Raw genomic sequence first — 26754 nt, forward strand, 5'->3', positions numbered from 1 at the left:
AATTTGACAGAAAAATTAAAGCAGTCAACCTGTTAGGATATTATTAAAATGTTTTTAAAAGTTTTGTGCAATAAACCATTTAAATGGAAATATTGATTGTAAAGGGAAAATGTTTAATTAATTTTGTTGCTATGAACACCTCTGCCATTTAATCTAGATGATTTCAATTCTAAGAGCCTTTCTTGTCTTTGTTCAAAAGTCGAACAAAATTTTAGTAACCAAAACATTTTCAATAAAATTTTATGTGTATATATGTAAATAAAGCAGCACCAAGGGCATTCATAAAATTTCTTCATGCACTTTTGCATGTGGTTATAGGAAACTTCAAAACTGTTCATCTGAAATTAGGTGGGATTAATCAAAGATACTTCAGATATTCAAATCCATACACTCTTATCTTCTGCATATCAGCTTGAGTTGCACAGGTTCAGATGAAGACCCCTTACATAGTGTTGAAGCTATGATGCAGTCTGCACTTGAACTGGCATTGCAGTTCCTCATACAGGCCGCCTTCATCACAAGTATCTTCTATCCCTGCGAGATCAGCTACATCAGGATGGCTCATCGGCTAAATCACGTTGGTCAAAATACCTGGTGAAGAAATAATTGAACATGCGCTTAAAGATAATTGCAGCACTACTCACAGTAACAGCAGAAGACCTCACACAATCCAAATGTCCATCAGTGAGGGGACTAGCCCCCTTAAGCACAAGCAGGAACTAGATATGAATTACAGTGCACCTATACCCTAGAAGACTGTGAAGGTTTACAAAAAAGGAATGAGGAAACTATCTACACTGCTGTGGCATGATTTCCAGGACTTATTCAGTGAAAAAAAAGGACAGAACAGTACGTTTAGTATGCTATCTTTTGTAAGTATTTGGAGAGATGCAAGTTATACACACATACACAGTACTTGTTACTTTTAAAAAGAAACAATGAGTGGAAGGGTAAACCAAAAACTAGTAATAAAATGGATAACTACAGAAGAGAGAAAAGAGGCTAGAGAGGATAAAAGTGAATTCTAAATACTCCAAGTGTATGTCGATTTATAATTGTAACTTGGGAACAATATAAATACTTGATGTGATCACAAAACAAGATTAAATTAAAATAATGAATTAAACTCCATAAAATGAATCTTCCCATATATCAAGTTGGTGGCATAACCACACAGAAGGGGGTAATTTCAAATGACCTTACACAGTGTTCTGATACACATTTTTAGTAAGATAGACCAGGGACAAAAAAGAACAAGGAATTTTTTAAATGATTTAAAATACTTTTACTGTCAGTGACATTACGATATTATTCTCAAACTATCATGTACATATGACAGGATAAGCCATACTTATATTACATGGTTGGAAACCAGAATTTTGATCCTAGAAGAAACATTAAAGAAAAGTCACATAATCTTAAATTCGAACTGAAATACTGATTTTGAACTCAGGGTTTTATTTTTCTATTTGTAAAAAAAACGCATAGTTCCTAGCTGTTCACTGAAAAGGCCTTAAGGCACTGACTAACTTAGTAACAGCTAGTTCCCTAACATCCAAACTGTGGACTCTGAATACCACATGTACTTGAAAAGAATCAGCACTCCCAGGAGAACAGACGAACTCTAGATCCAGATGCAGCAATGTTCAAGCCACAAATCAATCATCTGGACATCCCAGAGGGTGAGAGACTGAAAAGACCACCAGGACTGTATAACAAAAAGCACAGGAATTGATCTGAAGGACTCCCACTGGCCAAAGATGGAACCATTTGAGCATCAAAAAGAGTGCAATGGATTGAACTCTATCAAATGTTAAAACCTCCGAATTTAACACAATTATCCAAAACCAGAAACAGCCTTATTGGTCATCTTTGGGGACTGGTAGGCCACAACTTTGTTATCCCAAAAATTAATAAAGGGAAAGAATATAGCCTGTAGCCTCTTCTGGGGTTTTGGGCAGTAAACTATTTCAGGGTAACCAAATTGTTGAAGAGAAGTTATTTTTTATGGAAAGAATTTCTACTTATGGAGAAATAGAAAAAGCAGCATTTTAGAATCCTAATGAAATCATGGATCTATGCAACAATCATCAATGGCTGACAAAACTGACAGGTGAACGGCATGGTCTGACTTTACCTGAACTCAATCATCAACCTTTTCACCACTAAAAGCAGGACTAGACATATGCCTCCCGATGTAATACAACAGCGTCCATGGAGTCTTAACAAACAAACAAACAAACACTATATATAATCAATCCTCTGAGCCAGGGGTGTCCAACCTTTTGGCATCTCTGGGCCACACATTAAATACATTGTGACACATAATCACAAAAACACCTCATACTGTTTTACCTAAATTTACAATTTTGTGTTGGGCCACACCACAGCCACCTGGGCTGCATGTGGCCCATGGGCCACCGGTTGGACACCCCAATGACCTACTTACCAGTTTACAGGGAATATGGACGAGAGATGAACACATTAAATACTGCCATGGAGATTTAGTTGTCAAAACCGAAAAGTTTAATTTTACAAGTCAAAGGGCCCAGTTTCTTCAACAAATAAATGACAAAGAAAAAACCCCAGGGGGCTTAATGGGGAGACCTAACACAAAGTGCAATGAAAATGCAATGAATGCATCTTAGATTTAAGCAGTTCAAAATTAAAAAGACATTTTGGGGATAATCAGGGAATATGAAAGATGATGCTGTGGGAATTATTAAATTTATGAGGTGTGGTACTATTACAATCATTCTTTTAAAGCTCTTGTCAGTTAAATACATACTGAAAGAAGAGAAATGACAAGTCTGAGATGTGTCTGAAATACATTACCAACAAAGATGGGATAAATGAAACATCCTGGTAAACAGTTAATTGTCGAACCTAGGTGATGAATTGGTCTGGGTGGGTTTATTTTACTACATTTGTATGTGCTTGAACATCTCCATAGTAAGAGGCTCAAAAATAATCATTATTGGTAAAATAAGGTAACTAATTATTGGATCCTGTTTGAATGGGATTCCACTCATCTGAGTAGGTATTGCTATGAATTACCAGTTACTGCCTTCAAGCTACCAAAACAAACAAAGCTAACAATAAAAAACACAAGAGATTAGAATATCTCATACTTATATTGAAGCTGCTACTGCAAATAGAGTCAAAGCCTACGTGACCTTTTTCAAACTTGCTATAATCTATAAATTTTCCTGTGTGAAGCCTGTGTCTTAGAAACTTTTCTAGTATAAAACTTTTTCATTTACCTAACTTTTTGAGGAAATAAATAATCGTGACTAATACACTTTTGTCTCATACGTGTACAGTATTATAAAATATTAGTAGATTAGCTGGCAGATAAAGTGTTTAAGTCTCTGGCTGCATTCAGCACTATTTTACCAAGCCATCAATTACTTAATCTTTCTGAACCTGTCTAGGAGGAAGAAAAAAACCCTAAATGGTATGAGGATTAGAGACCCACTATACACAGTGCATAAGGCAATGCTGTACCCTCTCTTTTAGCCTGTATTACCAACAGGGGAGGCAGATGTTAACTGTGTGATAGGCACAGCTAAGAGCTCAGCTCTGGAGGAAAGCTGCCTGGGTTTGGACCCTAGCTCTGCCATTTACTAGTTTTGTGACGGTAGGGAAGTTACTTGACCTCTTTCTGCCATTGTTTCCTCATCTGTAAACTGGCGGAAGCACCTGCCTTCTAAGAATTAAATGAGTTCCTATTATAGAGCATTAAGAAAAATGCATGACACAAAGCACCAAGTATTAATTACTGTCTGCAGCAAAACTGTAGGAGTATCAAACTCATTTTCACCGGGGGCCACATCAGCCTCACAGTTGCCTTCCAAGGCTGAATGCAATTTTCGAACTGTATAAATGTAACTACTCCTTAACAGTTAAGCGAGAGCTTGGTGCTGCTGCCGGGTAGAAACAAGGTGCTGGGCCAGATAAAACAAGGTGGAGGGCCGGATTTGGCCCACAGGCCTTGTATTTGCCACCTGTGCTGTAGATCAAGAAACTAGATGTTGAGTATGTATGAACTCCAAAGTGTCTGGTAATGGGAAGGGATAAAGGGACACAGGATTACTTACTTCCCCAATATTTAAGCATGGTATAAACCTTTAAAAAGGTATTGGTGTTAGGCAGGATAGATAGCAAACCAAGGCAGGGAAGGGGAGGGAGACATGCCTGACCCACTAACTCAGCAGCCCTGAGCCTGGTCCAGTGAGACTGCCAGGTGTCCCAACATCACAAGAAACACCATGATGGCACAGGAGGAGGGGAGTCCTTGAAGTTCTGTGTAGCATTTCCACTATCTGGGAAAGAAAGCCTTTGAAACTGTGTATTCATCCCAAGGTCTAGAATGGGAAGAGTAGGTGGTCCACAGTACCCAAAGAAAAAGCCCATAAAACAACTAGTTAATTGCCTACCTCTGGTCATTATTTTATGCGGGGGTCCCAAATGCTTACAGAAAGAGCCCATAAATAACTTTGAGTAACTGCTTCAACTTTAATTAAGTGACTCCTGTCACATATCTACTTTACAAAATGAACAAATGTGGTCTGGAGCAAGATAAGAATTCGGGGCAACAGACCCCCACATATACCTAAGTTTGGTTAGTCACGACCCCCAGAGGGAAGCTGACAGTACTTTTACCCAGCATTTAATACGTAACTCCCTCACCGCCATCCCACCAATTCATGTAAATTCTCAGGACAAAAGACCTGACGCTGTTACTGCTCTTGATTTCTGCCACCCAAGCCTATCACCCCACCTCAGCAAGGCCTGTGAAAGTATCAATAATAAACTTTGCTTGCATGCTAATTGACTTGATGATCAGTAATTCTTTACTGCATCGGCCAGAACCAAGTTTCTGCCACAAGATTGGGATTGGAATAAAAACACTGACCATGGAACAAAAATATTGAGTCCAAAAGACCTATAATAAATGTGTGTGCAGTCTTTAAATATACAAACACAAGAATGTAAACTATTAAAGTTTTCAAGTAAATTCCAGGTGGAATTTCAATGTAAGAAATGAAATCAAACCTATACCAAATGAAAACATGCCCCAACCAAAAATGAACAAAAGACACAGGCAATTAAAAAAATACAACTGCAATACAATGAAACATGTTCTACTATCACTGGTAAACAAATAAATGCAAATAAAAGTAATTTGATTGTACTTTTAAAATATTTGAATTGGAAATATTTATATCAGCTGTAAATGCCCAGTATTGACTGGGGGATGGTCACTCTCACTGACACTCAGTGGGAACACAGAATAGTGTGAGCTTTCTGGAAGGCAACCTGGCATTAAATATCTCAGTTTTAAAAGTACATCCCTGTGCTGAAATTACATTTCAGTCAACAACACTGCCTATATGGTGGTGGTGTACCATACAGCCTAGGTATGCAGTAGGCTACACCGTCCAGGTTTGTATCCCTACACTCTGACGTTTCCACAGTGGTGAAACTGCCTCATGATGCATTTCTCAGAATGTGTCACCGTTGTTAAGCAGTGTGTCCCTGTACATGCCCTCTGACTTACTTCTAGGAATTTAACTGCAGGAAATAATGGAGCTGTATGTATAAGAATCTTCACTGCAGTATTATTTACAAAGAAAAATAAAAAGAATTGTTATACATGTTTTTTTACGTACCTCAATTTCCTTTACTATAAAATGTAAACAATACTCTCTACCACCACTAATAATACTATTTGGAAGCAAGAAGTCAAAGATTACTTACCTGCTAACCAAGCAGATTAATAAATTCAAAGCAGGAACCCTCTCATCATCTCCGCTGTTCTAGAAAAGAAAAAAGGAAGCCACATGTGGCAGAATGCAAAACATACTGTTCCCCCTCCAGTATCTTTGAAACAAATTTCCTTTTAAGATGCAAAACATGAAAACTTTATTGGCTGATAGTAAGAACCACATGGAAATAGATAACCTCAAAGAAAAAGGACAAAACTATAGAATTGATCATCCCTCAAGAAACATCTAAGATCATCTTTTAAGGAAATATCCTTAACAGGGAAAACAAGTAAGAACTGAGGAAGAGTAACTTTGGGCATAACGTTGGAGAACGTTTTCCTAGTTCCAAGCAGAGTGACAAAAAATCCTATGTCCTAACTGGACAGTAGTGGAAAAAGTATATATATATAAATACTTCAAAGAACTTACAGTTAAAAAGAAATGAAATTCTGGCTTCCAGCATAAGACACACCAGTTATTGTTTCAGATTGGGGCTCTTAATTATGATGGAAGTAGTTCCTGAACTACATATTTTAGAAAGGTCACTCTGAATATTTGTTAAAATGACAGACCTAAGACACATGGAAAGCAGCCTTTCAGGATACGAAGTTTACTTTCATACATTTCAACGAAGAGACACAATAACCTACTGAGTAATGTTATAACAGACATGTCATATTTTAATTCAGATTTGGGACACACATCCATGTTACTCTATTCAATTTTCTATGTAGCCAAGCACTACATGGGACAAAGCTGAATACAATGTAGTATGTGCTAACAGCACAGAAGATGAAATAACCACATAATAACTTTAATGAAAGGAAAAATGTGTAAAGTGACATAAAAAGATACAAAGTGTCGCTGGCTGGTGTGGCTCAGTGGGTTGGTCCAGTTCCCAGTCTGGGCACATGCCTGGGTTGCAGGCTGGGTCCCCAACTGGGGATGTGTGGAAGGCAACCCACTCAATGATTCTCTCACACATCTATGTTTCTCTCCCTCTCTTTGAAAAATAAGTAAAATCTTAAAATCTTATTTAGAAATACAGGAAAAGAGATATAAAGTACACTGGGAAAACACAGGATGGTGAGATTGTTTTTAGTTGTTGGGATCAGGGAAAGTTTGGGAGAAAATGGTGGAATATGAGCCAGATTGTGAAAAGTAAGAGGTATTTAGATGCAGTTTGGAAGAGAGTGAAAAGGCTCTTTTGCAGAGGGAACAAGTCTAGGGACAAAACATGGGAAACAGTGAGCAGCAGGCACATTTTGCTGGGAGTACAGGACATTAATTTTAGGCCATATCATGGTAGTTTAGTGAAAGTATTTTGGAGTAGTCAGTGGAGAAATATTTACATTTTGCAGAAGGGTGGGGAAAAAAACAGAAATGGGCTTAATAGGGCTTTCAATTAATTTTTATTGTAATGCTACATGCATGATTTAGAGAAGGATCTAATTGGAGAAATTCAAATCACTGGGACACAGACTGCTAGGTGATTACTCCAGCTTCATACCCCCCTTAGTGTGAAGCTCATTTCTAGGTAGGAACACTGCCACCCTGCTAAAAGTAAACACTTCCATAGTTTCTTATGGCCACGTGACTAAACTCTGGCCAATGAGCTATATAGGCAGATGTGCTGTAGAACCGCTGGGAAGGCTCTTAGAGAGGCTGGCAGCCTTCTTTCTTCTCCTTTCCAACTGCTTACAATGAAATACAATGGCCGAAGATCCAGCAGCCATCTCGGACGTGAGGTGAGCTGAGGATGCAAGCCAGATGTGGTAGAACTCAAAGGCCTCGGTTGCTGCCGTCCTAAATCTAATTGGCTTATCTTTAGACTTTCTTTATCTGAGAAAAAGTTGTTTTAATTAAGCTATTGTTATTTGGGGCTTTTCTATTATGTGGCCAAATCTAATCCTGACAAATTAAATATTCCATGTTTTCTTATTTCATTGGAATCCTTCTTTATCACTGTATTCCAACTTACCACTAAGAGTCTCACTTCAGAGCATCTTCTTGCAAGCTGCCGAATCAGTGAATGAGCCTCAGGTAATAAAGGTTTTTCAAGACAAGCCAATAAAGCATAAAGCCACCTTCCCTAAATAGAATTTTAAAAAGTAGTAAGTAGAAAAATATTACACCATATTTTAACTTGTTTTTTTAAATTGCCCAAAGTTGTATTTGCTATGAATAAATTCACATAACATTTAACAGGACCATTTGAATATAGAAAACAACGGGACACATCTTTTGTATCTTCTAACTATAGAGACAGAACATTAGATACTTCAAAATATTAGATACTTCAAAACTCATCCCCAAAGAGTTTATTTCAGAGATTGTTACTACAATTACAGTCCTAATTCACAGGCAGAATACTGCATTAAGATGTGAATAAATCCTTGAAAAATTAAGTCACATTTTTTCTTTGTCCTCTCTAGGTAAGTATACAAATCATTTTATAACTCTGTTCCCTCAGTCTATACAAAGGAACTATATTGTATATAAAATAATGTTTTGATATTTCTATAAATACCATGGCAAGCTAAATTTATTCTCATCCCCCTTTAAAATGAAATTTTCTTTTTAATTACAAAAGTAATATATACTTAATGCAGAAAAATGAAAAAAAATACAAAAAGCACAAAGGAGAAACAAACCTGAAATCTCACCATCCAGATAAACTTTCTTATAATTTTAAAAATGTTCATCTTTTTCCTATGTAGACTTATAGCTTTTAAAAATAGTTTCATCACTGTGACAACAGTAAGGTAATAACATCGTGTAGCCATCTTTTTTACTTGCAATACATAATAAAGATTTCCCATGATGTTAAGTTGGATTAAGAGGAGATGTTACTAGTCTCAACATGGTTTTTATGTAAATACTCTTTAACGAAGCACTTATACTTTCCTGTCACTGCTGGTTTATTCTTTTATCACCCAGATTTTGTGAGAGTATGGTAGACATTATGCCCTTAGAATATAGTATAGAGTTGAAATACAACAGGAACTTAATTAAAATATTTGTGGAATGAATGTTCCATTGTGGATGCACCATAACTGACTTAGAGCTCAGGATGTTTAATTTGTTGCTGTTACATAAAAAAATAGTGTGATAATTATCCTGGAACATAAGTTTTAGAGCATCTCTGATTGACTTCTTGGGGTAAATGTCTAGAAATAATATGGTGATGTCAAAGTGTATATATATATATATTCCTATGTTTCTGAGATATAATCACTAAACTGTACCCCAGAGAAGTTTAGACATTATGCCCTTAGAATCTAGTCTATAGTTTAGTATTATTTATACTAAATTATATTTTCATCAGCAGTGTATAAGACTGAGTTTATTCTGAGCAACACATCACTTGGGAGAAACCTGAAGAATATTAGAACAGGCTTGAAATAGCAATTTATGCAACACACACAGTTAGTTCCTCAGGGAACCACAAATCAGTAAGAATTTTTCTTAAAAAGATTTATGTCCATGTTTGTTTTTTTTTAATTTTATTTATTTATATTTAGAGCGGAAGGGAAGGAGAGAAGGAGAGAAGTATCAATGTATGGTTGCCTCTTGTGAGTCCCCTGCTGGGAACTGGCCTGCAACCCAGGCATGTGCCCTGACTGGGAATCGAACCGCGATGGTGTGGTTCACAGGCCTGCGCTCAATCCACTGAGCTACACCAGCCAGGGCTATGTCCATGTTTTTTTAACAAACAGTGACAAATTTTCTTCTACATGAAAAAAGGTATTATTGCCAGGTGTAGTGGCGCACACCTGCAGTCCCAGCTACTCGGGAGGCTGAGGTAGGAGGATCAATTGAGCCCAGGAGTTCTGGGCTGCAGTGCGCTATGCCAATTGGGTGTCTGCACTAAGTTCGGCATCAATATGGTGACCTCCCAGGAGCGTGGGGCCACCAGGTTGCCTAAGGAGGGGTGAACCGGCCCAGGTCGGAAAAAAGCTATTACACATTTCAACTTGTCTCAAATTTTCAGGCATACGTTTACTATATAAAGCTAGTATTCAGTTGTTCAAATGGTCTCTACCCTTAGAAGTTGCTTAAACCTCTGACTGTCTAAGATATAACTATGCTGAAACATTCCTGTCCTCAAAGTTAGTGAGCACAGAGTAATGACACTAAAAAGTAAGAGCAAAATCCAAAACTAAGTAATCAAAAAGCTTCCTTAATAGCTCCTACTTAGATGATAAAATAAGGCTGTATTTCTCAAAAAGTATTAGAGAAGTAATATTAAGTAAAGAAGTTTTTAAAAGGTCCCTTTTTCTTTTGGCTAGTTTATGATATACAAACTTCCCGTGACAAATGTTTTTACTTTAAATACTGGTATTCTCAATACTAGAGTTCTGATGGTACAGTTATTTAGATAGGGGAACTGGACACTGTTGATTTAAAAGACAGATTACTCAAAGACTCAAAAGATTAATCCTGTTAAAATTAGTAAATCAGTTGTCAGTGGTTCAGAACCCTTTAATACTTCCTCTGGTACATACAGCTACCTTTTTTGGTAGTCTGCTTTCATTAATTAATAGGAAAAGCCAAACTTATCACCTTTTTGAGTGAGTAATCTTTTTTTTTAAAAATCACACTGTGAAGTTAAAAAATAAATACTATAGGAAAAGAAGAAAAACATAAGTAGTACTTATGTTTTATAAGGCTTATAAAACCCTGATCCAATAAGTCTACTCTGGAAATATGCTAAGAAGGCGGTATAAATGTTTACATTTCAGTCATGATTGTAAAATATAAGAACCCAAATTAATAATGAATCAACATAGGTTATAAGATATTAAGACAATGACAATTACATACGAATTACATTATCATACTAAAATATATATATGAAATGTAGCCAGAGAAACACACATATGCACACACATTAATTATAACTTTGTAAAAGATACACAGGACCACTGAAACAGAAAGAGTGATTTTAAACAGAAAGAGTAACTTTGAACATGATGTTTTTCACTTAAAAAGGACATGCTATGGCCCTGGCCAGGTAGCTCAGCCAGTTACAGCACTGTCCCTGTAAGTCAAGGTTGCAGGTTCAATCCCTGGTTAGAGCACATACTAGAATCAACTGATGAATGTGTACGTGGGACAATAAATCAACGTTTCTCTCTCCCTCCCACTTCCTTTCTCTCTAAAATCAGTAACTAAAAAAAACAAAACAAAACAAAACGTGCTTGCTTTAGCAGCACATATACTAAAACTGGAACGATACAGAGAAGATTAGCATGGCCCTTGAGCAAGGACGACATGCAAATTCATGAAGCATTCCGTATTTTTTAAAAAGAAAAAAAACAACAACAACAACGTGTATTATATCGTAGAGATTTATTTTTTTAAGATTTTATTTATTTATTTTTAAAGAGAGGGAAAGGGAAGGCATGTGTCCTGACTGGGAATGGAACCAGCAACCCTTTGGTTAACAGGCCCATACTTAATACATTGAGCTCTACCAGTCAAGATATACAGTAGAGATTTGAAAGAAAATATTGATATAACTTTAAAAGCTTAAGCTACCTGGGCAGGACACAAAATATAAAAATTTAAACTAAAAAATTTAGTGATAAAGAATATGGCCTTATACTCATGGAAGAAGCTTATCTCAGCCACTTCGCTGCACTCGCACAGAGTGTACTGCACTGGTGGTCCATCTGTCTCTCCCAGCAGACTGTAAGCTTCTGCAGGGCAAAGATTACATCTTATGCTTTGACAGGTAACTTTGCAGTCTCAGATACACTCTTTTGCAAATATCCTTCACTGTGAAAATTACTTGTTTCTAGAAATTAAATCTGACTTCAGATGATAAAACTTCTAATTAGGGGATTAAGTAAATAGTTTATATAATGTCTACCAACTGTACCCAATTTTGAAGGTAAAAAAAAAGCTGTGAATATAAAGCAATAAAACACAGAGGCAGTGCAGCATAGTGGTTAAAGAGTATAGTCAGATGGCCTGAGCATGAGTCTCTGTTCTGCCAGTTATCTGTGTGATCCTTAGCTACTGAATCTGTATGTGCTCCAGTTTCTATCAATAAAAAGGAAATAATAATAGTTGATAGGTTTTTAGAAGATTCAAGAAATTAGTAGAACAATGCCTGGCACAAAGTGCTATTATTGCTATTATTTCTGATATGCTTTTGTTGAGTTGGATTTCAAGGCCACTTTAGAAAATGCATTTTAAATTTCTTTTTCTGTTTTTAAAATTTTATTTATTCATCTTTAGAGAGGAAGGGAAGAAGAGAAGGAGAGAAGTATCAATGTATGGTTGCCTCTCGTGAGTCCCCTGCTGGGAACTGGGCTGCAACCCAGGCATGTGCCCTGACTGGGAATTGAACCGTGATCGTGTGGTTCGTAGGCCCGAGCTCAATCCACTTAGCTACACCAGCCAGGGCTAAATTTCTTTAAGTCAGTGCCACTCAAAAAGGGATGTGCTGATTGGTTGCTGGTCAGTACCCTGTTTGTTACTTGTCCCAGGATAAAAATCAACTATTTAATTGACACTCCCCACTACCCCAAAGCAAGACTTTCTCAATGAAGTAGTATGTTAATTTACATGCTAGTGTAAGCTTCTCACTGCAAACAGGCATAGTTTGCATTATACATAGTTATACATATACATATAATATGTACAATATCTATAAATACTGTAGAGTACTCTCTCATATATAAGTATGAATAATTTCATCTGAATTATGAAAATAAAAAGATGTAACAGTACCAATTCTGGAGTAAAGTCTCTTTCTCCAAACCAATTACTCAGATATTCCAAGACACTGGTTACTGTTGCCTAAAAAAAAGGAGGAGGTAGAATTGTATTAGTAGTAAAACAATGACAAGTTCAACATGAGTTTCATTTAGTTAGAAAGCAACTCCAATAATTAAAGTGGCCTCATTGTTTAGACTTCCAGAGAAAACTGTGACTCTATTTAGTAATTTGATTGGATGGCTCACTCAAAGAGAAGAGGCTTTTAGGACAATATTCTTACACACTTTCAAATATCAATACCTTCGGTTAAAAAATCCCAGGATTTAGTTAGTAACTGCTAATTTAGTTTATCACTACTTAAAAAATTGTGCGCTCTTAAAAAAAAGTCTTTGTATAATAAGTACCTTCATTTACTTTCATAAAATGAAGTATAAATCTAAACAGAAAGTTACCTAGAGAAAGATGTTTTAAAACAACACAGACAGAATTTATCAAATTGAAAATGTTCTCTTAAGTGTCCAACTACATCTGAATGAAATATAGTTGGACACTTAAAATACTGATAGAAAAAAAACACTCTACAGAATTTTGCAGCATCTTAGTCCAAATGATCAAGTAGAACTGTCAGCCAGTATAATTTATGAGTATGAATTTGAAAAAATTTCATCTTCCAAGGGTATCTAATGCTATGTCAAAACAAAACAATCAAACATTTTAGATGGTCTTTAAATAGTTAACAATATAGTAGTCCTAAAAGTCTGAAGAAACAAAATCCATTTCTTCTCTTTTTCCCAAGAAATTTATCCAGTGGTTAGGTTTTGGGGGAGTCAAAAGTTTTGTGTGCGGTTTCGACTGCAGGGAGAGTCAGTGTCCCTAACCCCGTGCTGCTCAAGGGCCAGCCGCATTTCATTCCTAATGGGATGTGTAGGACATCTGGAACTAGAGATAGCAATCTAACTTTAGTATGTACTTCCAACCCCAGAATCTAAGACTTATAACCTAAATGTATACAATTAAGTAGTTTAGCACCATGATTGAGAGCATCATTCGCAGAATTAGACCATCCTAGGACTGAATCCCAGTGCTGCCCTCAAAACTCAATGAAAAACTACCTACAAATCACTTAACCTCAAATTGTTTGCTATTTTCTAAAAAAGGGGTATTAATAATAACTCCCCATATAGGACTGCAGTAAGAATTAAATAAGAACTGTTAAAAGTGTTTAGGACAGGGTCTTGCACATTATAGTCAGTAAATGTATATAAATACTTTCATGCACATTGCAAAAAAATGCATTTTTCATATTAGATGGATTTTACCTGATTCATTCTGCTAACAATACTAAGCAAGGGGGGGAAACCAATCTGAAAGAAAAATGAGATTGAAATTTATTAAACTGGGAGAATTTAATTTTTTTCAAACTGGTGAATTCTCATCTCACTGTTATTTAGAAACAACGGCTAAAACAAAATTCCTTTATTGCCTATTACAATAAAATGTTCTATGAACTCTTAATTGGCAATGCCCCCTAATGTCTTGAAATCTGAATATGTAAATTTAAAAATAAAAAAATGATTTCAGTAATTAAAATGTTAAAGTATGAAATAAAAATTTAATACTATGACATTAATATGTGACACAAACTTTTAAAAAATCTTTAGCTAAAGCTAATATTTTTAGGAATTAAGGGTATTGAATCAGAATAACATTTTTTCCAAACCCAATCTGATTCAATTAAAAAAATCTACTTTGGAGTTTAAGGCTGGGAGCCTTGACTGTGAAAATAGCACTGACTTGTGAGAAGCTTAGAGGATATGCATTAAACTCTTGCAATGTTAAATGATTCTTTTTAAAAGTTATTTTAGGAGGGGGTGGGCTGGGATGGGAGTAAAAGACAGAAAACTGTACTTGAACAACCATTAAAATAAATAAATTTAAATTTAAAAATACATATAGATTCTAAAAAAAAGTTATTTTAAAATTTATTTTAGAGGGAGAGGGAGGCAAAAAGGAGAGAAACACTGATTGGTTGCTTCTTATCTGCAGCGTTCCCCCCCCCCCCAGGGCTAAATGGTTCTTTCCCGTGGTGTACGTTACTTGTATGTATTTTGTAATAGCAAGGTAAATAAACATTTTAATTCTTTATTAAATTAAATAACATTTTTGAAATGGAACATACATCGGGGATTATCCTTAAGAATAGGCTATATAAGAAACAGTGCCAAGTTAGCTGCCCTCGAGATCAGAATCTCCCTTCAACCCCACATGTGTGCAAGTGCCTGTTTCCCTGGCCTGCTCAGGACAGCGTATTAAGCTTTCTTTGCCAATATATTACCTGAAAAACAGCTCAGTGTAGTTATATTTATATTACAAGTGAGTTTGTGTATCTCATATAAGAACAATTTGTGTTTCTTTTCTGTGGGATATCTATTTATATCCTTGGGTTGTTTGTTGTTTTTGTTTTTAATTGGGTTCTAGGTCTTTTTAATGACTTTTTGGTAATTTTAGTGGCTTTTGGAGTATTTACATTTTGGAGATTAATTTAGTTTTAAATAGGAAAAATACAATGTGTTGCCATATAGCAAACAATGTATACCTTCTATTAAACAGAAAAGAACATAGGGATTTAGTAGTAATGAGATGTACGTAGAAGGTTCCCGAAACACCTGAAAACTTGAAGGCAGGTGAATCCTGCCTTCATATACTTGTCCAAAGTATATGGACAAGAAGTTGTCCGTATACTTTATGAAGCTGTGTGAAATTTAAATATACCCTCAACATTTCATCTCCAGAATACACAATTTACTAATAAGCATTTTAAAGTACATTTCTAATTGTGTCATATGTTTTTCTGTTTCCCTGACTATTCATCACTCATTGTTTTACCCATGACTAATCATTAAGAAAAAAACAGATCCTACCTAACTCACAAAATCACTAAAACATAAAAGGTATGAAGCCAACTCAGAAAATGTCACACTACATTGTTTCAGAAACTGGGATGCCTATTTTTTAAAAGATTTTATTTATTTATCTTTAGAGGGGAAAGGAAGGAGAGAGGGAGAGAAATATCAATGTATGGTTGCTTCTGGTGTGTCCCCTGCTGGGAACTGGCCTGCAACCCAGGCATGTGCCCTGACTGGGAATCGAACCTCGATCCTCTGGTTCGCAGACCCGCGTTCAATCCACTGAGCTACACCAGCAAGGGTGGGATACCTATTTTTAAGTTAAAGATATAATAAACTAAGTCAGGGGTTGGCAAACATTTTCTGTAAACAGCCAAACTAAATATTTTAGGCTTGGCAGGCCACACAATGTCTTAGTCACATATTATTACAGCTTGTTTTTTATAAACCTCTAAAAATATAAAAGACACTCTTAGCTCATGAGCTGTAGAAAAAATTGGCTATAGACTGGATTTGGACTAGGCTGTAGTCTGCTGACCCTTTATATTAAATGATGCACCAAAACTAGAATACTGTTTGTTTCATTTGTCCACTTGTCACCTACCTGTATATAATCTATTCCAGGACTTTCATTTTTAGCTGGTCCAACAGCCCCTTCAGAACATAACCTTTCACCCAGACAAAATTTTTTCCAGCCTTCTTCATCTTCGGATTTTGGCTAAAAAATAAAAAAATAATACATTTACTTATTTCCATATATTTTTAAAATACTTAACTTTGAAAAAAGAAACAAGGATTTCTCCAAAGCCCCACCACCTCAGCAAAAAGATATGGAGCCTGTTATGGGCTGAATTATGTCCTCCAAGACTCAAATGTTGAAAAGCTAACCTCCAGTACCTCAAGATGTGACTTACAGACAGGGCCGTTACAGAGGTGATTTAGGTAAACTGAGGCTATAGAGTGGGCCCAAAGCCAATCTGGTGTCCTTGTAAGAGGAGGCCACTAGGACACACACGAGACGCTGCGAATGCGCATGCAGAGAGGAAAGACTATGTGAGAAACTGATGAGAAGACGGCATGTGCAAGCCAGAGAGAGAGGCCTTGAGGCAAACAAACCCACTGACACCTTGAACCTAGACTTCTTGCCTAAAGAACTGTGAGAAAGTAAATAATATTTGTTAAACTACCTAGTTTGTGGTATTTTGCTACAGTGCCCCGGGAGGCCTTGCCATATGTGAGACATGTTTAGTTGGGAGTACACTTTAACAGGCGCTGACAAGCAAGGGTATGTTCAAAGAGAAGAAATTGGTATTAAAAAATGCACTTAGAATGCTTGCAAAAACGAAGGATGTTTGCTCCAGGCAAGGAGACATGATCATATACTTCACACACTTGATCGGCTGTGCAGTCAAAGAAGGAGTAGATGTATTCTACATCACCAAAGGTAAAAAGCAGGACCAGTGGTGGAAAGCAGCATTCAGTCCAATATAGGTAGGTATCTTGACAAAACTTTTTATTTGTACACATTATTTTGCACCTTATTTTGCAAAGGTGCAATTTTTCCCCCTGAGGATAAATAGCTTTCATTAGATTCTCAGAATGGATGAGACCCTAAAAAGCTAAAACCGACTGTCCTGAAATAAAATATACAACTGAATTATTTCTCCATTATTTCATTAGGTTAGAGATGATTTCTGCTGCAGGTAGCACTGAATATCCTGATTATTAAAAAGAGTTGGTGCTACCCTGCCTGGTGTGACTCAGTGGTTGAGTGCCGGCTGGGTCATCAAAGGGTCACTGGTTCGAATCCCAGTCTAGGGAACATGCCTAGGTGGCTGGCCAGGTTACCAGTTGGAGGCACATGAGAAGCAACCACACACTGATGTTCCTCTTTCTTTCTCCCTCCTTTCTCTTTTCTAAAAAATACACTTAAAAAATCTTTAAAATAAGATAAAATAAAAATAGTAGAAGCTTAAATGATTGGTAAATCGATAAATATTTATACTTAGCTAACCCCAGGATGTACTTAAATTTTTTCATTTTATTATTTTCATGTTTACATTTGCCATGATGAACCTATGTTAAGGTTACATAATATTCCTGTTTTGATGGAGCATAATTTATTGAATCAATTATGTTAGGTCACTTCACTTTTGACAAAGTAGTACCATATCATTGATGTGACTTTTTGAATTAATAAGCATGTATACGATGTCTTTATACTGAGCAAGAAAAGACAAAAAAGATATCTACCTCCTTCCCCCCACTTCCTTTCTTACTAGAGGCCTCAGAGCCTAGTGAAAAGCCTTAGTCAGACAGACTTCACTGGCTTCCAGCTACACCTTTTAAGAGTTAAATGGTCTTAGGCAAGTGATGTCAGTTCCTCTCACATTTTTGTTAGAGCAGAATTTCCAACTGGTATGGAGAAACATATAGAGTCCATATACTCAATCTCTCAGCTTTCAGCTGGTCTCAGGAAGCTTATGCAAGCACCTTCCTCCATTTACCCCAATGTGTCACCATGTAAAAGATAGGAAGAACTGCCAATCCAAAGCTTCTAAAATCTGAAATCTATGAACCACCTCAAAATTAGCAAAATTGTGTGCATAGGTGCATTTTGTCCTTTGGAAGATAAACAGCTTTCATCTGACTGTCAGAAAGAATCTGAGACTCCCTAAAAGGTTAAAAGTATTGCCACGGAGTACACCTGAAATTAATATAATATTGTATGTCAACCATAATTAAAATATAAATTTAGAAAAAGAGGGAAATGTAAAAAGTAAAATTAAAAACTTGTCACATAAAAAGAAAGTTCTATGTTGCCATAGAACAACATACCCATTTCTTCCCCAACTTCCTTTTTTATTCAGTAGCCCAGATATAACATGTCTACGGAAGAGCTTAATATTATATCTAAACCTATAAAATGAAGACAATACTACTTTTCAGTATGCATGACAGCTTTACTAAAATGTCACTGGTATTGGCACCATTATCTCATCAGGAAAATCTAGTAAGCCTTTACTCAATCTTTCTGTAAATACTTTTTGTAAATAGGAAAATGTATTTCTTTCTTAAAAAGCAAATGTCTAGAAGGACCCTTAAAAACTTGCAGAGGTCTAAAAATTACCTATCCAAAATGGCTCAAAATGGCCCCAAATGGATCAAAGCTGTTATAAAAATAACTTGCATTACTGATTTTATATTTTTCAGGCCACTAATATGATAGAATTGGTACTATTAAGGTAGGTGGGGACTACCGGTCAAAATGGCGCCACAGGTAAACACGGCTTGCACAACCACATCAAAATTACAACTAAAATATAGAATCATCACTAAGAACTGTCAGAATCAAGCTGATAGAAATCTACAACTACAGAATTAAAGAGACCACATCCATCCAGACTGCTAGGGCAGACACACTGAACAGGCCGATCCTATATCCACGTGTGGTGGATAAAAATTTGGGAGAGGTATCTCAGGAGTGAGGAGTCCCAGACCTACACCAGAAGCCCCCAGCCCAGGGGACCAGTGCTAGGAAGACAAGCCCCATAACTTCTGGCTTTAAAAACTAGTGGGGATTGAGTTGGTGGAGGAACCTTCTGGAGTCCCAAGTAATTCCTCTTGAAGAACCTACACACGGACTTACTCAGACTCACTCACTCTGAGCTCCAGCACCAGGCAGCAGCCTGAAAGCCACTGGCGGCATACAGAGAGGAACTGAAGTGTCTGGCATCAAGGTGAGAGCCAAGAGACTGCTTTCTTTTAGACAAGAAAATGGGCAGAAGCCACTGTCCCTCTTCTAAACCCTCCTCCCACAGAGCCACAGAGCTAGCAGGCTGGAGCCATGTGTGAGACTGCGCCAACCTAGCTAACACTGTTTGCCCTGCCCTGGAGATCCCTAGAGACTCCATGCCACCCAACTCACTTGGATGTGTTCTACACACCCCAGCTCCTTTTCCATATGAATGGCTGGTCTTGGCTCATGGTTCACAACTTCCTAAATCCTTTCAAACAAACAAGAGCTGGCCTCAGTGAGCCCCCAGGCCCTGACTCTTGTGCTAAGTGGCCCCAGGACTGCTAAGAAGCAGAAATGAGCCTAGACTCACAACTAGGCTTCGCCACAGGAATCTCCAAGCCCAGCACAAGTAGCCCCCATCTCAAACTGCTTTACAGCTCAAGCAGGGTGCCCCCAGTAAAACACAGGTGGGGACTGACCTTGGCCTGCACCATTCAGGAAACCCCAGAGCCTGTGCACCCAGAAGACAGCTATAGACCAAATCAGACCACCACCACCCTACCACTGTACAGCTGAAGGTGGAGGTTGGTGATCAGCGGTCACAGCCAGTCCATGCAGCTGACTGGCTTGGGTAAATCCCTCCCACTGATCTGCCAACAGCAGTCAAGGCTCAACTGTAAGAAAAGAGTGTACTCAGCCCACATGAAGATCACACCTCTAGTGCCCAGCTTGGGTGACAGGGGAGGCCATGCCACTGGACTCTATGGAACATCTACTATTCTAGGCCACACTACCAAGATACAGTGTCGTAGCAGCTTTACCTAATATACAGAAACAAACAGAAGGAGGCTGACAAAATGAAGAGACAAGGAAACACGGCCCAAATGAAAGATCACAACAAAACTGCAGAAAAAGAACTAAACAAAAATGGAGAAAAGCAATCTATTAGGGGCAGAACTCAAAATGCTGGTTATCAGCATACTCAAGGAACTTAGTGAGGACATCACCAGCATAAAAAGATCTGGTCAGAAACGAAAGAAACACTAATCAAAATAAAGAACAATGTAGAGGGAAACAACAGGAGAGTGAATGAAGCTGAGAGTCAAATCAACGATTTGGAACATGATAAGCAAAAACCAACCAACCAGAACAAGAAAAAAGAACCCCCCCAAAACGAGAGCAGTGTAAGGAGCCTCTAGGACAACCCCAAGTGCTCTGATATTCGTATCACAGGTGTGCCAGAAGGAGAAGAGAAAGAGCAGGAAATTGGAAATTGATTTGAAAAAACAATGAAAGGAAACTTCCCTAATGTGGTGAAGGAAATAGACATGCAAGTCTAGGAAGCACAGAGAGTCCCAAACAAGATAAACGCAAAGAGGCCCACTCTAAGACACATGATAATTGTAACGTTCAAGGTTAAAGATAAAGAGGGAATCTTAAAAACAACAAGAGAAAAGCAGTTGGTTACTTACAGGGGAGTTTCCATATAACCTTCAGCCAATATCTCAAAAGGAACTTTGCAGGCTAGAAGGGACTGGTAAAAAGTCTTCAAAGTCAAAAAAGCAGGAACCCACAGTCAAGATTGCTCTACCCAGCAAAGGTATCATTTAGAATCAAAGGGAAGATACAGAGCTTTCCAGACAAGAAAAAACTAAAGCTGTTCACCATCACCAAACCATTATCATATGAAATGTTAAGGGGACTTATGTAAGAAAAAGAAGATCAAACTATGAAGAATAAAATGGCAATGAATACATACCAACAACTGAATCTAAAAAATGAACTAAGCAAACAAGAACAGTGACAGAATCATGGATACAGAGAGCATTTTGATGGTTGCCAGATGGAAGGGGATATGGGTGAATGGCTGAAGAGGTGAGGCGATTACAAAGTACAAGTAGGGAGTTTCAGAACAGCCACGGGGATGTACAGCACAGTATAGGAAATGTACAGCACAGTATAGGAAGTTCTTTAGTATAGTTCTAAAGAATTTACATGCATGACCCATGGACATGAACCATGGTATTGGGATTGCTAGAGGGAGTGGGGGGTGCTGGATAGAGCAGGGCATATGGAGAAAATTGGGACAACTGTAACAGTATAATCAATAAAATATAACTTTTTAAAAGGGGTAGATGAGAGAAAAAGAATAATGTAGACTAAGTAAATGAATCTTTAAAGACTGGAAATAAATGCGCACTTTCAAACACTGTACAACTTAAACACAGAAACTTACATACCATGGACACATTACTATCCAGCTGTTGTGATTTCCAGTGGCTTCTATGTTTGTTCACATTCTACAGAAAGAAGAATTAGACACTGATCTTCAGAGAATGGATAACTACAAAGAAATCAATTGCTGCACAACATTCTAACTATCCTAAACTTGGAAAATATGTTTTAAACTGTATTACGTCTAATAATTGTAATAATAACTTGGTAATTGATTCACAAATATTCTTTTCTTTACACTTCAGAATCACAAATCATGTTTTTCCAACTAAAGTCTAAGAACAGAGTTAAATGTGAGGGAGGGATTTAATTTGATTATATGAGTAAAGTACTCTTACCTGTCGAACAGCTGAAAATTGTGCCACTTGCTGTTGTTGCCACTGAAGTGTGGGGGAGTACCCTTCAGGAGCAGGCTGACATCCGGAAAGCTAGAGATCAGTTCGTAATTGTTAGAATCAATATTAGTGTTGTACCTAGAATCTCATGCTTCTGCAAAGTAAAAGTAGTATCAGCATGAATAGCAAGTAATAAAGTACATGATTAAGACTATACAAAAAAATAATTTTTTCTGATGTGAAAAGTAGGTAGGCATTTCACTTTACTATTTACGTCTAGGTTTAAAAAGTTAGGAAAAGATCCTTATTTAGTCACTTATTTAATAAGAGCCATCTGGAATGGTTTATAGTTGTACTTTGTTTTTTAAATTCATATATTAACATTTTTCTAAATCCTCACCCACGAATACATTTGATTTACAGAGAAGAAGGGAGGGATCGAATCTGAAACCTATGTATGTGCACTGACTAGGTATCAAACCTGCATCTTTTTGGTGTATGGGATGATGCTCCAACAAACTGAACCACCCTGTCAGGGCTTTAGTTGTAGTCTCTAAGAAATATAAATGATATGGCCTCTGAAGATATAATGTATTCCTACCTTTCTAGGATAGCAAAACAGTTTGAAACAAAGAGATATATCCCAAACAAACAACTTCAACATAGGCAGAACAAACTCAAATAATTTAAGACATTTGACTTTGAAACGTCTACTTCTGTTTCTTAAAACAGTGCTTAGTTCACAATTGATCACATACTGCCTTGAAATAAAACTTATTGCAGTCACTTTTTAAAGCCAGGTATATAAGACATCATCTTATAAGACATCAACTAAAAACATAACATGAAAATTTACAGTGTCTGAATTAAAATTTCCTAATTATAAACAATGGATAAAAGAATTACTTTAGAACATAAAAGGAAAAGGACTATTGCAACTTAAAATTGAAATAAAAAACCCCAAAACCTAACCCCCCAACAAAACAAAACAAAAAAATCCTGCTGCTCTCCTTTGACCTTAAGTTAAATTCACTCTTCAAAAAGACCTTCTGTGACTATTTAGTCACAGTACTCCTTGTTATTTGTCGGTCATTTATACATGTTAATTTTCAACATTGCAGCAATCATTTTATATAATTAATTTGTTTACTGTCTTTCTCAGAACAAAGTAAACTCTGCAAGGGTACGGACCTTTTCTGTCTCATCCTGTTGAATCTTCAGTGCCCCACACAACCTAGTTGGTTAGTAAAAAATGTGCTGGATAAGTGTATGAAAATGTTCATAGTGTGCAAGTAGCTAGGAAAAGTGTAAAGATATATGAATTTCTATTTTTTTTAATTACAATTTTTTTCACAGTTTATTTTTTATTGTATTTTTTTCTATTAACATTTATCTCCTTTATACTCTCTTCCACCTTTCTATTCAGCCCCTGCAACAATCACCATGGGACTCTATTCTTAAAAAAAATAAAACTCAGTCAAAATCATAACATGCAAACTACACGAAGATTAAACAGTCCAATAATAGTTATGAAGATAATTGGAAAATGTTACTTAAAAATAAAGGTCAGGCCCTGGCTGGTCTGGCTCAGTGGATTAAGCAGGGGCCGGCAAACCAGAGGATCCTTGTTAGATTCCCAGTCAGGGCACAAGCCTGGGTTGCAGGCCAGTTCCCAGCAGGGGACCCACGAGAGGCAACCACACATTGATATTTCTCTTCCTCTCTTCTTCCCTTCCTCTCTAAAGATAAATAAATAAAATCTAATAAATAAATAAATAAATAAAGGTCAGCATGAGTAACCTATTTAAAGACTCCTTCAGGATTGGATCATGCCCCTTAAGTATGAGAAGCAAATCTCTATAAATGCCATGATCACTGAAAGCCTCTGGTGGCAGTAAATGTCAATTTTTTTTTTTATAAGAAAAAGTACAATAAATGTCTTAACTTCCTGGGTAGTACTCGTCAAATCTTGCCCACCTACATCTGTTAGATACTATAGAAAGAAGTACGGTCTCTTAATTTGCGGGGTGGGGGGGGGGGCCTGCAGTGGTGGTGGTAAAAAAGCCCCCTGACGGGTAATAACACTCACAGAAATATTCACACTTTGCTTTCTTTTCAACTTCTTCGGGTCAATTTGAGCTACCACAACATCTGGACATTGAGCGGCTTCAATCCTACAAATAAGTAATAAATGCAAAATTGTGATTACTACCATGCCTTGTCGATGTGTAGTAAAACACGCCGATCATTTCCACAGTTCATTATGAAATTAGACAAACAGTTCAGAATTGCAACTGAGGTACTGATCAAAAACACTTCTGAAGTTATCTGGATTAAAAGCAAGGAAATCTAGGAGCACAAGTCTTGTCAAGGATAATCAGGTTTAATACAATGAAGTTCATGGAAACTCGCCCCACTAAAGATGTAATCGAGTGATCTTGATCCAATCCGAACTCCAATGAGACTGGAGACCGGAACAAAGGCGGGGCTTTATCACACCCAGGGTTCGAGCAGGATACCCGGCGGTTGCCCAGCGGCAGAAAGAACTACCAGCCCACCCTCCTGCCAGATCACTCACTGGACCCTCCTCAAGTATTCCTGAGGTGTCCTCGGGGGTATGGAGGGATCGAAACCTTCTGTCAAGTCGCAGGGCTCCACTGGCAACAGCCGGGGCATCAACTCTTCCACTGCAGATTCCGCTGGTACCCACGCCATAGTTTACAATCTAGCCAGTCCCGCGTCTAGGTCACGGCGCAGGCGCACGCGCGCAAGTAGGTTCCTTTGGCGGGGAGTTGAGCAAGGGGCCGGGCTTAAGGGGCGTCATTGCGCGTGCGCAAACCTGCTGCTTGTTCTAAGGTTAAGGCTCCCGGGGTGTAATTGAGGCTGCGAGTTAAGTTCCCTGCAGTAACGGTTCTGAAGTGTTTCCGCGTGTTATGTCTTCTACCCACTGTACTGTCTTCTAAGACTAGGTAAAGACTGAGGGCTACTAACCTCTATGTATCCCTGGTAGTGAGGGATCCTTAAATCTTTTTTTTGAATTAATGAGTTATATTACTGTAATTATCATTTATTGACCTCTAAATTCTTAAACCCCGTTAGACAGGTCATGTACATTTCCTCATTTTAATTTTTATAACCTTTTGAAGAAGGTGTTATTATCCTGGTTTTGTAAAGGAGGAAATATACCAAAAGAGGGGTTAAGTACTACAAATGTGACTTTCTCTCAAAGGGGAAGAGCCAATCCAACCTAGGTTTATCTGAGGTCAGATGAACAAAAATTAAAATTGTCAGAGGAGTCATTTGTGCTTGGATACTTCAAAGATCACTTTGTATTTATCTGAAGTGAATATTACCCCTAGAGTAGCCATGATTTTTTTCTTTTTTCTTTTTTTTTCGGAGAGAACTCTGCTTAAATAAGTAGTACGAAGCATAAAGTTAATGCTGACACCCAGAGGTCACCATTAATCTTAGAGCCAATCTTGTGGAGTGAATACTATTATCTCCATTTTACAGATGAGCAAACAAGGCAGAAATGATTTAAGTAACTTTTGCTGGGTCACAAACTGCAAGAAAAAATGAAAGTATTATATTGCAATCTTTCTAAGCAATTTGAGTGAATTTCTAAGGTTTATTTTCTAAGTGAATTTTTAAGGTGTAAGGTTTTTATTTCTGCCCTAGCTAGTGTGGCTCACTGGATTGAGTTCCAGTCTGTGAGCAGTAAGGTGGCTGGTTCCATGCCCAGTCAGGGCATTTGCCTGGGTTGTGGCAAATGGGTTACAGGTTACCCAGGAGGGGGCGTGTGAGAGGTAACTGGTCCATATATCTGTCACACATCAGTGTTTCTCTCCCTTTTTCTCCCTCCCCCTCTCTCTAAAAATAAATAAATAAAATCTTAAATTTTAAAAAGTTTTTATTTCTAAGGTTTTTGTTTATGTTTAAGGCTCTTTTTTAAAAGCACTACTAATAACTTAGAAACCAGAATGTAACTTACTCAACTGAAGGTGAAGTAAGGAAAACCTTAGGTTAGAAACTTAATTTTTAAGAACATGGCAGAACTACACATGGATAAAGGAGGGAAATAGCAGAATGAACAAAGGTTGTCCTGGGAAATAATAATAAATTATTTTCCAAAAGAAGAGGTGAGTAGTAAAGCACATGAATGATCCTGAAATGCTTCTAAAACTTCAAGTACATAGGCGTGAATTCATTCAGGAGAAAAAAATAAATTAAAAATGTACATGTTGCTTTCTGCTACTTCAAACTAATTTGATGTAAAAAAATAATGAGTTTTGGAACATATTTTACTATGGCAATAAATTGGAAATTGCACTAAATATTTTTAATAGTTTCACTAAGATGGGACAGCTGAGAAGAAGCTATATTTGATTGATGAAGTTATTTTGAAAAAAAATGCTTAATTGTTGGAAAGCCGAATTTCTAAAACTGTTATAACTACTTCATGTGAACTCTACATACGATTCTGAATTACTTCTGGTGCCTTGTTTTCAAAGATTTCCAGTCATTTCTCAGTTTAAAATGGAAATTTTCTTAGTTCAATGATTTTTAAAAAAATATTTTATTTATGTTTAGAGAGAGGGGACAGGAGGGAGAGAAACATTGATATGAGAAAACATTGCACACTACCAACTGGGGACCTAGCCTACAACTCAGGCATGTGTCCTGACTAGGAATCCAACAGGCAACATTTTACTTCACAGGCGAGTGGTCAATCTACTGAGCCATACCAGCCAGGGCTATCTCAGTGTTTCTTACATTGGTGTTTGGCTATAATAGTTATTTAAGGATTGTGAGAGTGAAACGCTTGAGAGCTGTTAATTTATGATGGTGGCATTTCTTAAGTCATCCTAGCAGAGCTAACTGCAAAATTTGTCCTTGTGTTTTATATCCCCTTAAGCAGTTCAGCTATTCTCATAAAATAATGTGTATAAGAATTATCTGAAAGAAATCATTTAAAATACAGACTCCTGGCCCTGGCCAGTGTGGCTCAGTTGTTTGGAGTCTTGTCCTGCAAAGTG

At 37.2% G+C, this 26754-nt stretch overlaps 1 protein-coding gene and 1 non-coding gene across 4 annotated transcripts; one reads left to right on the plus strand and one right to left on the minus strand.

Moving 5' to 3' along the window:
* Nucleotides 1–224: 224 nt before the first annotated feature.
* On the minus strand, nt 225–24482 carry GEMIN2 (gem nuclear organelle associated protein 2). Of its 3 annotated transcripts, XM_037056401.1 has the most exons (10): nt 24297–24482; nt 23808–23892; nt 21722–21811; nt 21389–21448; nt 16014–16127; nt 13823–13867; nt 12516–12584; nt 7753–7863; nt 5764–5822; nt 225–591 (listed from the first exon to the last, which is right to left on the minus strand). In XM_037056401.1, the coding sequence occupies exons 1-10, from the start codon at nt 24431–24433 to the stop codon at nt 552–554; spliced, it is 810 nt and encodes a 269-aa protein (XP_036912296.1). In that variant the 5' UTR covers nt 24434–24482; the 3' UTR covers nt 225–551. The 3 variants fall into 3 exon arrangements, with proteins under 3 accessions (XP_036912296.1, XP_036912298.1, XP_036912297.1); XM_037056403.1 differs by lacking the exon at nt 16014–16127; XM_037056402.1 differs by lacking the exon at nt 7753–7863.
* On the plus strand, nt 10972–11078 carry LOC118993949 (U6 spliceosomal RNA). The gene has a single exon (XR_005067971.1). It is a non-coding gene; the product is annotated as a U6 spliceosomal RNA (small nuclear RNA).
* Nucleotides 24483–26754: the final 2272 nt, after the last annotated feature.

This window comes from Sturnira hondurensis, unplaced genomic scaffold, assembly GCF_014824575.4.
Source record: "Sturnira hondurensis isolate 20B ecotype Veracruz unplaced genomic scaffold, ASM1482457v3 Scaffold0008948, whole genome shotgun sequence".
NCBI classification, from domain to species: Eukaryota; Metazoa; Chordata; class Mammalia; order Chiroptera; family Phyllostomidae; genus Sturnira; species Sturnira hondurensis.